Raw genomic sequence first — 14800 nt, 5'->3', positions numbered from 1 at the left:
CAACCACTTCAAGACGGGTATAACTAGGGCAGTTGTGTTGCCTAGCACCATCAGAAACACAGTCTTTACTGTGGCAATGGAGTTTTTGGTCAGGAGGCACCAACCGACCCCTCCCCCTACCTGGGTACACAGGCCTGAGAGTCAGACTCAGGGGCGTCTGGAGCGGGACAGCAGAACTGGTGTAGAACCGTCTGGTTCCTGTAAGGAAAGAGATAGGGAAATGGTCATGCTAGCTTTAAACAGACTCGTTATTGAAAGTGGGTCGTTACAGTGAGGGACTGAACTAGAACAATTTTGCCAATAACTCAATCCCCATACAATAGTGTGCATATACCGTCAAACATGGATAGTGTGTGAGCGCGCAGTAAATATCATACTTCCGCTTATAGTTATGCTAATTTAAGCGAGCCTGTGTAACGGTTTTGAACCAAACCATTTGCACCTTTGAAATTAACACCGCTTTTACACAAACTGTGATTAATAGATTAAGACATACTTTCACATACAGTAGTTCTCCCACAATATTGTTATAAGGCTTAACCAGAGTGCATGATTTATAAACGAATACATTTTCACGTCCGTGCTGCATGAAAGGTTTATATGTACAGCTTTTCTGTCGAAGTAAACTTGCTCGGCAGCTCACCTGGTGCCTTACTAATAAAATGTTGCGCAGAAAACATCCTTAATTTGATTTACGCTCATCTCTCTTTACGTTCATCTCTCGACTGATAGATCTTTGTAAACAACTACAACTTTTAAAGGAGCCTTTCGATTTAATTTAATGTCTATTTTGCAATCGTCACTTTGCAATAATCAAAACATGTCATTGTTTCTAATTCATTTAAAAAAGAGTTTAAGTGCTGTTACAAAAAACACTTATTATTCGTATTTAGTTTTAGAACGTTGAATGTAATAATCTAGTTGCATATTATACTTAGTGGTGTGCTGCCGTGGCACAAATAGGCTAGAAGATGACCTAGAACATCTTTACACAGAAGGATACTAGTGCATCTGTCTTTGCACTGTCACAGTTGACTGTCCTGTTTACTGTGTAATGGAGTGTTAAATAAAGTCATCTATTTGTGGCAAATCACAGACCAGCATAGCAAAGCTCACACTGTAAGGCCACATATATTTTGGTATCATACATATAAATGCACATACATAGACCGAACCGTTAAATAAGTATTAGGTTGTAATAGTTTATTGTGCTATAGAATTATCCTATAGAAATTCAGTCAGTGTTTCTTTGTTATGCTGCTCTGGCCGAAATGGCGGTTGCATGCATCATTTTTGCTGAATTTCAAACATGACCATCTTTGCAATAAAACGTTAGGGTCAACATTAAAGTTTAATGAGTAAACAGAGTGTTTTATTACAATCACTCCAGTTTTTTCACCTTTCCTTTTTTTAAAACCTGACTAATATGCCGATGAGCATTACAGTTTAAACTGCTCGCTCCTTGTTGTCTATAAACTAGCTGTCTGTTACAACAAGCCAATTTACGAAACATAAAAACGTTCTTTGCCAGTTCATTTTCAATGCCGTAATGTGAGCAGAATTCACATAATAAAATGCTGTCGCTCAAAGAGAAGTTCATAGTTTTACAGTGAGCAAACGCAGGAATTTGAAATAAGAACTCTGTGTGTGTGTGTGTGTGTGTGTGTGTGTGTGTGTGTGTGTGTGTGTGTGTGTGTGTGTTAACTATATAACTTTTGATTATTCATTGCTAAATGACTTATTATAAAAGTTTATTTAAAAAAAGAAAAGAGAAAGAGTTGAATTAATCTACTAAATTAACCATTCAAATATTTAAACACAAGAGTGGATTTTAATCTTTGGTTAGTTCTAGAGTCTAAGATCATATTTTAATGGTCTTGATCTTTCCATTTGAACTTCCATAATGTATTAAAGTGCTATTTTTGTGCACTAATTTTGTACTTAATATTCTAAAAAATATATTCTTTAGTACCTCTTAAGATAAACTCTTAAGATCATCTAATACTCACCTGCGTTATTTTGAATATGAACTAAAATGAACTTTGAACATACTTTGTTTGTATTTAAATGTATTTAGTTACCACTACAACCCATTTTCATACACTTAAAATGGGTAACTAAATATATTTTGGGTGTGTGTATTTTGTATTAGGTATATTAAAAGTTCATTTTAGTTTAAATTCATTGTGTCTCAAAATATCACATTTTAGTACAATTAAGTTAATCTTAAGATATACTAAAGAATAATTTTTAGCATTAGTGCACGAAAATAGAGCACTTTAGGTACATTATGGAAATGTACTTGTTTTTCAACCGGGTTGTCATGGCTGGACTTAACCACAAGTACTATTTCGCTAATAAACTAGTACTCACACGGTCAGTGTTTAGCTGGTTAACATGGTCCTGATGGTAGATGAAATTCCTCTATTATGGGCGGCAGTTTTCCTTGGCCAGTTATTTAAATCACAGATATGACTGTCATAAAATATCAAATGTTTTCTTGTGAATGACCATCAACCTCTCATAGTACAGAAGTTACAAATGTAGGCACTACAGCCCAAAATGAAACATAAAGATACAGAAAGATAGATGGTAATATATATTTTAATTATTCTTGAAGAGGCCGGTTAACCTTGAACCACCTCTAAGCAGGACACAACGAAGGACAATCAGCCATGTCAATTCCAAAGCCACCTCACACCCCTCCGTCCTCTTCCTAATATTAAACACAAAGTGTCTGCCACTCAGCTTACTGCTTTAATCTCCAGATATGAGTGTGCCATCAAAACTGACGTGATCATAAACACAACCGCATCCTCCACCACACCAGCCTCTGCTTGCTTTTTTCACCCTCAATGCCGCTGGTCCCTCCAGTCCGTCAGAGCAAATAAAAGAGGATTTGGCACAAAGAGGGTAAGTAGTATTACTCAAGATGTCATATGGCTGAGTTAATAAAAGTTATGCTGTTATTTTAGCTCTACAGTCTTCGGACTTGTAGGGGGCAGAAATCCCATTTGCTAAGACAGATCATCTCTCTTTCTCCTTCAACCTCTATTTCAACCCTTTAACTCTTCTCCGCAATTACTTGAAGAGTAATTGAGAGTGATTCATTCCGGTCCCTCTTGGAGAAGTACTACTGGATTTAGAGTCAACTCAAGGACACAGCAACAGGAGGTCAAGAGGGAATGGAACCATACCTACTATACTAGAGTCCAGAAGCCATATTGGCACACATTGGCACACTGACATATTAATCTCTTTCGTTAATATATGTGATCTTATACTTCCCTTCTGTGCTGGATTATTATCTAGAATGGGAAATTTGTTACACCACGAAGTCAAGCGATTATTGCTCAACAAAATCTAATCACATTTTTGTGGTTGGATAAAACCTACTTTTGCAGAAGTTCTCACAGATGTGTTACATTTCTAGGTTCAACCAGCTCCATGGAGTTTAAGACTCTACTGTCCATTCTCTGATCTGAGGACTGGACCTGAGTCTTTCGAGCTAGTCTTGCCATAGCCTGGAGGTATGTTTTAGGCCATTATCTTGTGGTAGGATAAACTGTGGACTAACTATGCAAGAACGTATTCAATGGCACTGAAAAACTGTGCATGTCTTTTTGGTTTACAGTGCCAGAATGTTGTTGACTCCAACATGAATTAGGATTCATTCTGTTTTGGTGGAATACAAAAGCGACAGTGTCAGAACTTAATTTTATTATAAGCAACATTGCAACTCAATAACTTCAAGAAAACTGAATTTCAACATTAACGTTGCTTTCTATACCGAATGAGCAACTATTGATATGAACGGGAATGCTAACAAACATGATTCCTTTCTAGCCACCCGGTTTATAACAACTAAATTCCGTAATCCAATATTTATTTTGAGGAAGTAACCTTCCCGAAAACTTCAAGGAGACTGCCTCAATACACTTCAATAATCCCATTCGTGTTGGTTATGGGTAAAAAGAAACACTTCTGATAAACTTGACTACCAAGATTCATCTCTAAATTTATAATCAATTGTTTTAATTCATTGTTCATTGTTGTCAGGTTAGGCAATCCCGCTTCTAGAGTGTTACCTTCCTAGACACTTCAGTTCCAACTTCTACTTCAATTTTAGCTTCCAGTAATCCTGAACACCATGATTAGCTGGTTAAGGTTTGAACTCTGCAGAACAATACACTTGTTGTCTCGCCTCTTTATGCACATATCCATTAAGGCTAGCCGCACACTAGAAGATTTTAATGCTCTACTGTGTGGTGTCATTATGATTATTTATCTGCTCCCAATCGAGCCCAAACTCAAAATATGTTTGATACTTACGACTCTTGATTGGGCTGCTTCTAATGTGATACCCGCAATAGCCAATGAGAACGAGTAAGTGCCACTCACCGTTTGTGGTCTCATGGTCTGGTCGAATCGTCAAATGTATGTGCGTTCAAAGGATTATAAGGCTAAAAATCGATTGAACTGTCTTCACGTCTGTGGTCTCCCATGATTTGAAAATCATTTAAGATTTCTAGTGTGCAACCAGCCCAACTACACAAAACCCTAGGGTGTCCATTCGTTATTTCAGCTTTTAGAAGCATGCTCAAAAGCACCCACTTTGTGACCGATATGTGTTCTGAGTGCACTGCCCAGCGTTATGAAAGTATGGATTCAGGTGAATCAGTGTTTGGAGAAACCCTTACTTTTATTTATTAGAAACATAATTTCCTTTCATTTAAAAGATTTTATTGACATCCTGAATGATAAATCCGCATGGCAAAAAAGATTAGCAATATGCGGCAGGGATAAAAGTGTGGTGGTTAATTAATTACTATCGTTAATGGTCCTTCTAATTGTGTTTTTGCTAACAGGTGTAACTTGACACTGGATTGTTAATAGGTTATGTACACTTTAGGCCTCAAATGGGAACAGATTACTAGAGCAAGACTTACTGCTGTTGACATGGATAATGACTTTTTGAATAGAGGCGACATAAATGTGGATTTGGTCAATAGGCTCAGGGAATTAACAGCTGTGTAAATGAAACTTAAGCAACTATTAAAATCAACGACCTTGAAAAACACACCTGGCCATTGGTCCACATTCCAATGCAAATGTTACAACTCCAAAGGATAGCCAAGGTATCCTTGAAAGAAATAAACAGTAACTTTTGACGAGATGATTCTGGTTAAAGGAGAAAGACATGCGTGAATTGATCAAGAGCTCTGTAATCTGATTCAGAATAAACTTAAATATTTCAAAGGGCCCTGAACTCATAGGCAGCCCAAGGGCTTTTGAAAAGATGAAAGTCATGTTTCTGACAGCACAGGAAGAAATTCATCATTTTAAAATGCATAAACAACATTAGATTCAAGTTTGTACAGTTCAAGCACTTTAAAGTTTAAATTGTGTTTTTGAGTAAAATGCAATATGTTTTTACGTTTTAGACACACTGACTGCCCCACAAGTGCCCTTGGCGATTTCTTCAACGCTACTATTGTATCCGTAGTAAATAAATGGTTAAAATGAACAGCTTGGTGACAGGGTGTCCGTTAAATGAATGTTTGATGACAGGGTGTACATGAAATTAATGGTCTGCAATATGTCTTTAAAAATTAAAAAGGAATAATAGGGGTTGGTCATATCGAAAATCTAAATTTTAAAAGGATTGCAGTTTCACAATATAGTTATTTATGCTGTTTTTTTATAACAACCATAATGCCGTATAAGTCGTTTGTCCAAATCCGTGAAATATAACCCATCAGAGCATATACTACAATTGTGCGCCCATCAGCAACAGGACATTTTCATATTAATATTTTGTACTCTTTTATGGGTCATAAACTAGCTCAGTTGGTAGCGCATTGCGTTGAATGATGATATGTAATCATGGATCGTGTGATCATCACGATTTTTTTGTCCACTAGAGAGCGCTTACCTTTAAAACGTAAAAAAAAGGTTGCAATAAGGTGCTTCCACAAGGACAGGTTCTTTGATAAATATCATGGCACTAAAAACATAAAAATGTTGTTAATTTATAACATTGTGATGCCAAGATGCTTTAAAAATGCCTGTTTTTAGCTGAAAACAGTGTGGTGTGAACACCCCCTAGAAGACCAAACATAATACTTCAGAAAGGATTAAAGTAGTTTCGATGGACTCACTTAAAAATACAGATGTTCACAAACAAACTTCTTCAAAATCTGTCTGGAGGCATGTTTGAGCCCCATCTTACAGAGGATTAGGCCTGGTGAGTGGAATCATTTGATTGTGTATGTGCGTTGATGACAGGGGTCTAAAAGTATATATACTAATCCAGACTTAAGTAAGCTTAAGTATACAGCACATTTCCAGGCACCCTAGATGACATAACCCAAAATTAGTAACATTTTATTAAAATAATATTTATTTCATGCTTTTTTTCTGATGCCAGAGAGCACGAAACTAAGCATAATCCACCTTATTCTTCTCGTAAAAAAAATATTTTATATATTGTATATTTTATGGGTCTTGCTTCTGGTTTCGTTCGCTTCCAGCTGTCTTTACACGCGTTTTGCTGCTTGATATTACAAACCATATTATTTTAATATATTATCTTAATTATGAACACATTGTTTCAATTTACTACACATTGTAATTCTTTTTGTTATTTTCCTATAGCGTCCGTAGCATTTTTGACTTATAGTAAAAAAAAAAAGTGCCAAAAGTGCAAGGAATATGTGTTTTATAAACAGCCAATATGTTAATAATAGTCATGGTAATATGCAACTAGTTAATAATCATAATTAATCTCTACCAAAGTGTTATTAAATCTTCTTTACTGTTCAACTGAAAAAAAAAGTAACCTACTGTATATTTTGGATAACCTGAAGGCGAATAACGTAACAGCAACTAATTTTGGGGTGATTTATCGCATTATTTTATTTTATTTTGTGCAGTGCACATAGCACAATTCCATCAAATTCAACTGAATAACCATTACGTTTTATCAAGTATCTGAATAATAAATATTATTCAGGCAAGTGCTACTTTTTTTGCTTTGTAAAAATGCATTAACATGCTTAATATCGAGTCGCCTGATGTCATGCACTAAAAGCATCCAAATAACTTCAATGTCTCTGTCTCTTTTATTCTAAAAGCCTCTTTTCAACATTAACATCATTTTTGTCCTTCTCTGCAATGAGGTCATCGTCCTGTGAGCTTGCGACAGACCAGCAGGCCTAATCACAATGCCGCTAAGCATTAGCGTTCCAGGTTAAACCAATAGTACACAGAGAGGACAATGATCTCCAAAACGTTTTGCTCCACCTTCCAAGGTTAAACCTCTAATTCCTCGCTAAACAAATGTATAAAGCTCCAGCCGGTCAACACAAACTGAGCCTTAATCTTCCCACAGCTCTGAAATCATGACCCGTGTTCAGCCTTTCCTCACAAATCATTCTTTTGAGTCGGTTCTTTACAAGGAAAAGTGAAAGGCGGACTTCAGAATGTGGTTAGCAAGCTGACAGAGAGGGACCGGTAAGACTTTTGCAGATTTCTCACTCACATATGACCCACGTGAAGACGATTTGGGTATTTTGACAGTATTTTCGCCGCAAATGGACAATTATTAAAACTCGAAAACACAGAAATTGTCACGGAATGTCTGTAATTGCTTTTTTTTTTGGTTTTTGGTTTTCAGGTTAAATTAAACAAAATAACCGATTTGCAGGAATGATTCAGACTTGCACTACATTCGAAATAACATGAGGTCAAGACAAAGAGGAACATAATACCAGACAAAGCTTTCCATTAGCATTCTCTAAAATCAATCCCACACTTTTCGTTAATTATAAGGATAAAAAAGTAAAGAAAAAATCCAAGCATTTGAAATCAAAGAAAGTTGAATGTCGAATTAGCTTTGGCCTTTCTTCTTCTCTTTCTAACTATGCCTTTACGCGCCGCTTACAAATTGGTTGAGAATTTCACAATTTGACAGCAGAGCATGTGCGCAATCTCATGAAGACGTCTTGCATCAAATCAAGCTCCACTGTTGTGGAAAAAAATATGATTATTTAATGTCGCTTTGATTGACTGTAATAGGAATCCAATTATTAAACGAAGCCATACGTTTCTTCGGGACGCCAAAGATGTGAGACCCATCAAGATGACATTTACGCTGTGTCCCGTCCAGACACAATGCGACTATAATTTGCTTTTACACAAACGTGACACTTTGACGGCTACGAATAAATTTTAAGTTTAAAAATGCAAAGACCAATACCTTGGGTTGCCCAGACTGATCATCTTCTCTCAATTTGGAAAGAAGTTCCGAAAAAAGACCATCTAAACAAACAAACCAAACTAGAACAAATAGACATCAGCCTCTAGCATGAAAGCATCTTTAAAGTACCATCTGCCGCGGCTCACATTCTCAGCCGAGTTTGTCCTGTTGAACAGAATATGATGCATAAATCATGTTACTCGGTCCATAAGGTGGATTAATCGTTAAAAATAGACAAGAATGCCATGTGTGTAGTCCTGTGGGGATCGGCTTTTAAAAATAGACTTAGCCCCATCTTTCAAATTCACAAACGTACAAACACATACGCTCATTCAGTATTAAAGCACTAAGCCTCTGAAAGGTTTGCATCAGCAGGAAAGCTAGAGGAGACTCGCGAGGTTCTGCATTCTCTCCAAAACACAAGCAAAACAGGGCAGGGGTGAGAGAAAGACTGGAAAGAACTGGGACGTTAATACTTTAAGAATTTAGGAGATGGTTTAAGTAGCAAACCAAAAGTTTGTGCCTTTTACACCACTGCGCTGTAGGCTTTGTAAGCACGGTTTGGAAACCATCTTCTTAAGGATGTTTCTAGAACGTTATTTTACGGTTACACCTATTAGTTGCTTATTAGCATGCATATTACTAGAATATTAGCCATTTATTAGTGCTAATTAAGCACTCATTAATGCCTCATTTTACATGAGCTTACTCCACATCCCTAATTCTACCCAACACCTAAACATAACAACTACCTTACTAACTATTAATAAGCAAATTATGAATTTATTGAGGGAAAAAGAGGGTAAGGTGTTACTAAATATTTTTTGTACTCAGCTATTAAAATCTGAAGGTATTTTGTATTATGTATTTATTTTTTATGTTTTACATTTTAGGGTGCAAATTTTGAATATTTAAACTGTTAGGGGTTATGAAAGTTTCATATTTTGGTTTTAGAAGTCTTCAACAACAAGCTGACATGCGTGCAAAGTCAAAAAACACATTCGTTGTCTTATAATATGCATTACTCTCTTTTTTTTTACTTTATTTGCTCAATGACTCCCAAATGATTCTCCCAACGATTCGTTTCTCAAAACCTCCTTTGCGGGACATTTGGGTTCGAGAGCGTTACGCTATTTTTTACTGTTTTAAAAGCAGTACCTAGTAGCACTTGAATGAATTTGCACTTTCATTCAGACAAACATAAAAAGACCAACGTCAACACGAAACGGCATGGGATTCGTTTTAAAAATGACTCATTTCAGTGATTCAACTTTGCAGGATAGAGCTTAGAGCTGTGTCACACACCGCATAAAAGGTAATTTTCAAAAATTCAACTTTAACAATTTGAGATTTACACTTACGTGAAATGAAATGACATTTGATTCTAATCAAACTCTCTCCGTATTTGTCTTGTTCTAAATTAGAATAAGAAGTACTACAAGCAAGGTTATATCAGAGAAACTCTCCATTTTATCACTTCCATATTCCATCTGCTACTACAAGCGGTGACTCAGATATTATTCAGTTTGAAAACGAAGTAAACTATTGGCACCCTGTCCGATGCAAATGCAGCACAGAATCCTCTTTGGCTTACATACCATAAAATGGTGTTTAAACAGACTTTCTAATGCACTACCACATGCTCGCACTATTGATTTTTTTGTGCGAGAATGAGCACCGGTTGACTGCGACAAAGCCTGAATTGGTTTTCAAATATTGAATACTTTTTAGGAACCAGCAGTCACGCTGATAAGAACGCTGTCAGAGCTTCGTCCCTAAAACTGCTAAGCCGATCGGTTGATGGGAATGGTGCGCCAAAACCCAGCAAAGATGTTGATCCATGCACATGTCCTACTTGGCGACAAAATGCTAAGCCTTTAGCATTACATTCACAAAAGACCAGAACACCCACATAGACCGAGACCAGCCACATGCAATATCGACACAAGGCAAATTATGATGTTATGGTTGCAGATGCGTGGGTTTCCTATTGATGCCACTTGGTTCACCCTTCTGTCAAGCATGCGGGATGCACACAGCTCATTACGTCTGGCCGTCGCTTCTGTTTTTTCCCGTTAACAGCTGTGAGACTGCAGAATTCAGGCTGATTATGTGCATTCAACCGTTTGGTGGGAAAAAAAAACAACAACGACAACAAGCACAACGGATAAACGCGCAACTGTCAGCCAAGAATGGTTGGAGTTGGAACATTGCGTTAATTAAATTAACACAAATTAAATGTATTGGTGAGACGTTTTCCTTTCTTTTTGAACAAGCTAAATGGATAGGATGCGGTCGTGCTTCTTGATAACTGTAACTTAAATGCTTTGTTTCTGGTCAAATTTGAAAATTGGATTTGAAAATAGGGGGGAAAAAAGTTGTAAGCTAAAGGATTCTCAAGGATTAATTCTCACCATTAAACTTTTGCTTATTAGAATGAATAATGCTAGCATACTGGCTGTTTACTAGCACTTACAAAGCACATATCAATGCTTTATTCTGCATAGACTGCTGCTTCTTGTCGTCGGTAAGTTTAGGTATTGATAAGGGATGTGAAATAGAGAGTTTGAAATAGAAAAGCCCAGTGTTAAATAAATTGAGCCTCTCTGTTTTGGCTGTGTCAAATTATAAGAAAACCGAAAGATCCGGTAGGCGTTTTTGTAATGTTATTAAGATGCACGTCTGAGTGCTAATTTCTTTAAATGCCTGTAAGCTCGTTAAACAAAATTGCAATAAAGCAAATTTGGGGTTTAACGGAAAGGACATGTTCAGGCATGCACCATTGCAGTTTAAGCCCTGAGTCATCACCACATGAACCGATGACATAACAAAGAGTTCTGTAAGGTCAGAGCGCTAAGGGCGATTAGCACTGCACAACTGCACTGCAGCACTGACCACATGTGCATGCAATCCACAGCTGCAGTCCCTCTCAGACGTCGACTGAGATACTTCGCTTTAATCGAGAGATTTTTCCGGAAGCTAATTTCCATTCTCATGAGATTAAGTTAAAGGGGGTTCGTCTCATCAAACATACGCTATTTCCCCAATCACGTTTTTTGCACGGCATTGTTTGTTTGTTTGTTTTTCAGAGACGATGATTATGAAGTATATAGCGTAGTAAATCAGACATTTGAACAAATGTTGCTGCGAACTTCCTGGTACCCATGCTGAAAAGTGATTGCAGTGTCTTAAAACATTGATGAAATGCAAATATATTTCAAATTTAAAAAGAAATTATTATTTTCTGTTAAAGACGAAAATACAAGTAAGGCAAGTTATGTAATCGGATTACTTTTTTCAAGTACGTGGATACAGTGTAGTTCTAGACTAAACGGGGATGTGCGTTAATTCATCTCACTTGCAAAAAAATTATTTTGCATTGAAATGAAATGCAAAAAATGACTCAAACCTGCAATATTTGAATATGTTCATATAAACGTATCTAATCCCATTTTATTTACCAATGTCTTTGCTGCTGACCTTTGATGATCAAGTTTAACCATACTAATGACTTTAGAAAAACTAATAATTGTGCTTCATTTGTTTTTTAATTGCTGAAGAGTATCGAAACTTCTTCTTCTGTATTCTACTGTACAGACATGAATTTATTTTTCCTTCAGCCTTCAGGTTCATTCATAAAAGTTTCATTGGTGTGAAACTTTTACGTTTACATTAAAAAGTAACACGAAAGTAATGCAAAAGCAACATAACAGTAACTAAGTAGCGTAGTTACTTTTTAGAGAGTAACGAAATACTGTAAGGCATTACTTTTTTAAAAGTAACTTTACCCAACACTGGTCAGCTGATTGGGATGCAGTCATCATGTTTTTTATCAGATTAAAAGTTTACCCAATTTAAATGTTTCCATCCAGCATTTTTTAAGCGATATTCCAAAACGCACATCGAAACAGGTGGATGGAAATAAAGTTATCGCAGTCAGTGGCATTGCTGTAATTGCAGTTGTTGTCTGTGATGTTACTATCAATGGCATTGCTGTCAGTGGCTTTGTTGTCAGTCACATTCATGTCAGTGTTGCAGCTGTCGGTGGCTTTACTGTAGGAGGCATTGCTGTCAAAAGCTTTCGTTTCAGTCACGCTGGTGTTCGTGTAGTGTAGTTAGTAGTATTTTAATTCTCCAATTATTCAGCATGAAATAATATACGGTAAAAGTGGTACCACTCTTATCATTCGTGAGCGAGTCAGTGTGTGGTCACTGTGTACAAACATTTGGTCGCACTGCCTTTTAGAATTCCACTGCTGCTCGACCTTTTCCCAATCGCCATCTCTCTCTCTGTCTCTCCGTCCATTGGGTGCAGCAGGGAGTGCTGCAAATGTTTGAAAGTCACCTTTGCATAGTCACCTTTTCACACCCTTCCCCCCACATTTCTGTCTCTGAGCACGTACGGCTCTGACTAATGATGTGCAGGGCTTTTTCAGATGCTGCTGCTGACTGCACAGACACGGAAAAAAGGAAAAAGAAAAATGAAGCAATCTAAAAGCACTCAATAGAAAATGTGATATTCATGATTTGGGTTTCTGCCACGCAAAAAGCCAGAGCCAGTCACCCTGTCATAACCACGTAGACGTGCCTGGCATCCACACTGAGAATATCCTAGAACAAGTGTTGGGGTTGAGAATCGAGAACCGATTCCATTTTGTTTACAAATGCTGGAACCGAATGATTTTTATGATGTTTGGTTCTTGAGTGTTTGCATTTTTCTGCTGGTGTTGGAACAACACCGTACTAAAACACTCAGTCTTCTCTACAGTAATCTACATTTGTCACTGACGCCATGCATAAAGGAATCATGTTTTTAGCTTAGTTGTGACCTTGCGGTGTGTAATGAGAGGGAAAGGATGTCAAAAAATAACATCTATATATGCATCGCAGATTCTTATTGCAATGTGTTGTGAATGAATCAGTCAAAGCAAACCACAAATTAGCTCACTAGCGATTGCTGTATAAACTAGATGGTAGTGAGTGAATCTTCTGGTCATGTTTGAATCAAAATAAACCATGAACCATTGTATGTTATTTTCCATGAATGTACAATGCTTTTAATTCATTATTCACTATAGGTAAATAAAGAATTACAATACTATTTTCGGTTAAACTTTATTTTGTTAGTCCACATTAGACGTTCTGTTAACTATGAGCAACTTTGTAATTACATGTCAATGTATCAATAATTTGCAACTTCATGTCTACTAATTCTCTAAGTAGATTGGTAAGTTTAGGGTCAGTATGTTGTAGAGTGTTAGCAGACAGTCTACTAATACTCTAATAACTACTAGTTGACATGTAGTTGCAAAGTTACTTATAATTGTTAGTAGAATGTCTCAAGTGGACTCTTGAAATGAAGTGTTACCATATTTTCACAGCAAAGCAGTGTGTTTATGACTGTGCTAATAACAATGATACAATGTGAGATATCAATCAGCAACTGCTTTTGTAAAGCTAAAATAGCTGGAAGTATCTGACACTGGATGCCTCGCAAGTTACAAGTGCACCAGTTTGTTCTTATATTTAAAAATATGGTGGATAATGTAGTTAGTTGTTTAAAGTTGACTTTGAAAATGTACTAAATAAATTATAGAATTGTTAAGTAGAATATAGAGATAGCTATGTCTTTCCTTGTTTTCTATCCTGCTTCACAAGTCTTGGCATACACTGCTATCCTGTAGCTCCTCAGCTGCAGACAAATATGGAGAGAAACAGGGAGCCATACAGGAGCCAAGGAGCGGATAGGGAGTTAGTGTATGCCAGGAGGAATATGCAAGTGTGTGTATTCATATTTGTAGTGAATGTCAATGTGTGTGCTCAAAAGTGTAAGTCGGAACACTTGGGCGAACACCTGCGTGTTCTAATTGAGGTGAGAGCCGGCGATGTTGTGGGTCGCACCTGAGGCAGCACTTCAGAGCCAGAGGGATGCCCAAGAGCAACCTGTACCTCAAGAGCCCACTCCACACACACACATAATCAAACAGTAATTAGAATTAGAAGCAATGACTAAAATGAAGGGTAACTTTACAAACTGTGAAGTAGGTTTGCAGCTGTAACTACATATATTTACTTTTGTGATTATATTAACAAAATGGCAATGGATTTTTAAGATCATTATTGTTATAGCTAATGTAGTTAATCAATGTAACCTTATTGTAAAGTGGTACCAAAACACAAAACATTGAGCTATGGTGCTAGATTGGACAATGCAGGTTTGATACCTTCTCGTACCATGCACTTATCTTTCTTTTCCTCTCTTTACACTAATTTCCTCTCCCTTCTTTACTGTCTGTACCAATAAAAACGGTAGAGAAATTAAATGAGTCCCGTTAAATCAAATTACCACTCCAATGATTAAATTAAGTCAAATTAGGGCAAACTTTCATCTCTTGGCTGTCATCACTCATCAGGAAAATTCTGAAAACCAAGCATCCTCCACCTTCCCTCATGCCCTTATATCTTTCCATCACATCAATCCCATTTCAAGTAGAAACCTTTCCTCCCTCCCTGCAGGGACATGTGTTCTCAGCAGTACAG

The 14800-nt window shown here is 37.0% G+C and overlaps 1 protein-coding gene across 3 annotated transcripts in view; it reads right to left on the bottom strand.

Moving 5' to 3' along the window:
* The window catches only part of iqsec3a (IQ motif and Sec7 domain ArfGEF 3a), a 96935-nt gene that overhangs the window by 73641 nt on the left and 8494 nt on the right, over positions 1 to 14800 (bottom strand). For all 3 annotated transcript variants that reach the window (XM_043237863.1, XM_043237861.1, XM_043237862.1), the window contains exon 2: positions 121 to 198. In XM_043237863.1, coding sequence (XP_043093798.1) covers positions 121 to 198 — 78 coding nt within the window. The remainder of the gene's footprint in view (positions 1 to 120; positions 199 to 14800) is intronic.

The sequence above is a fragment of the Puntigrus tetrazona genome, chromosome 4, assembly GCF_018831695.1.
Source record: "Puntigrus tetrazona isolate hp1 chromosome 4, ASM1883169v1, whole genome shotgun sequence".
Lineage (NCBI taxonomy): Eukaryota > Metazoa > Chordata > Actinopteri > Cypriniformes > Cyprinidae > Puntigrus > Puntigrus tetrazona.
Note: the sequence above shows the minus strand (reverse complement) of the source record. Positions and strands in the feature narration are given on the sequence as shown.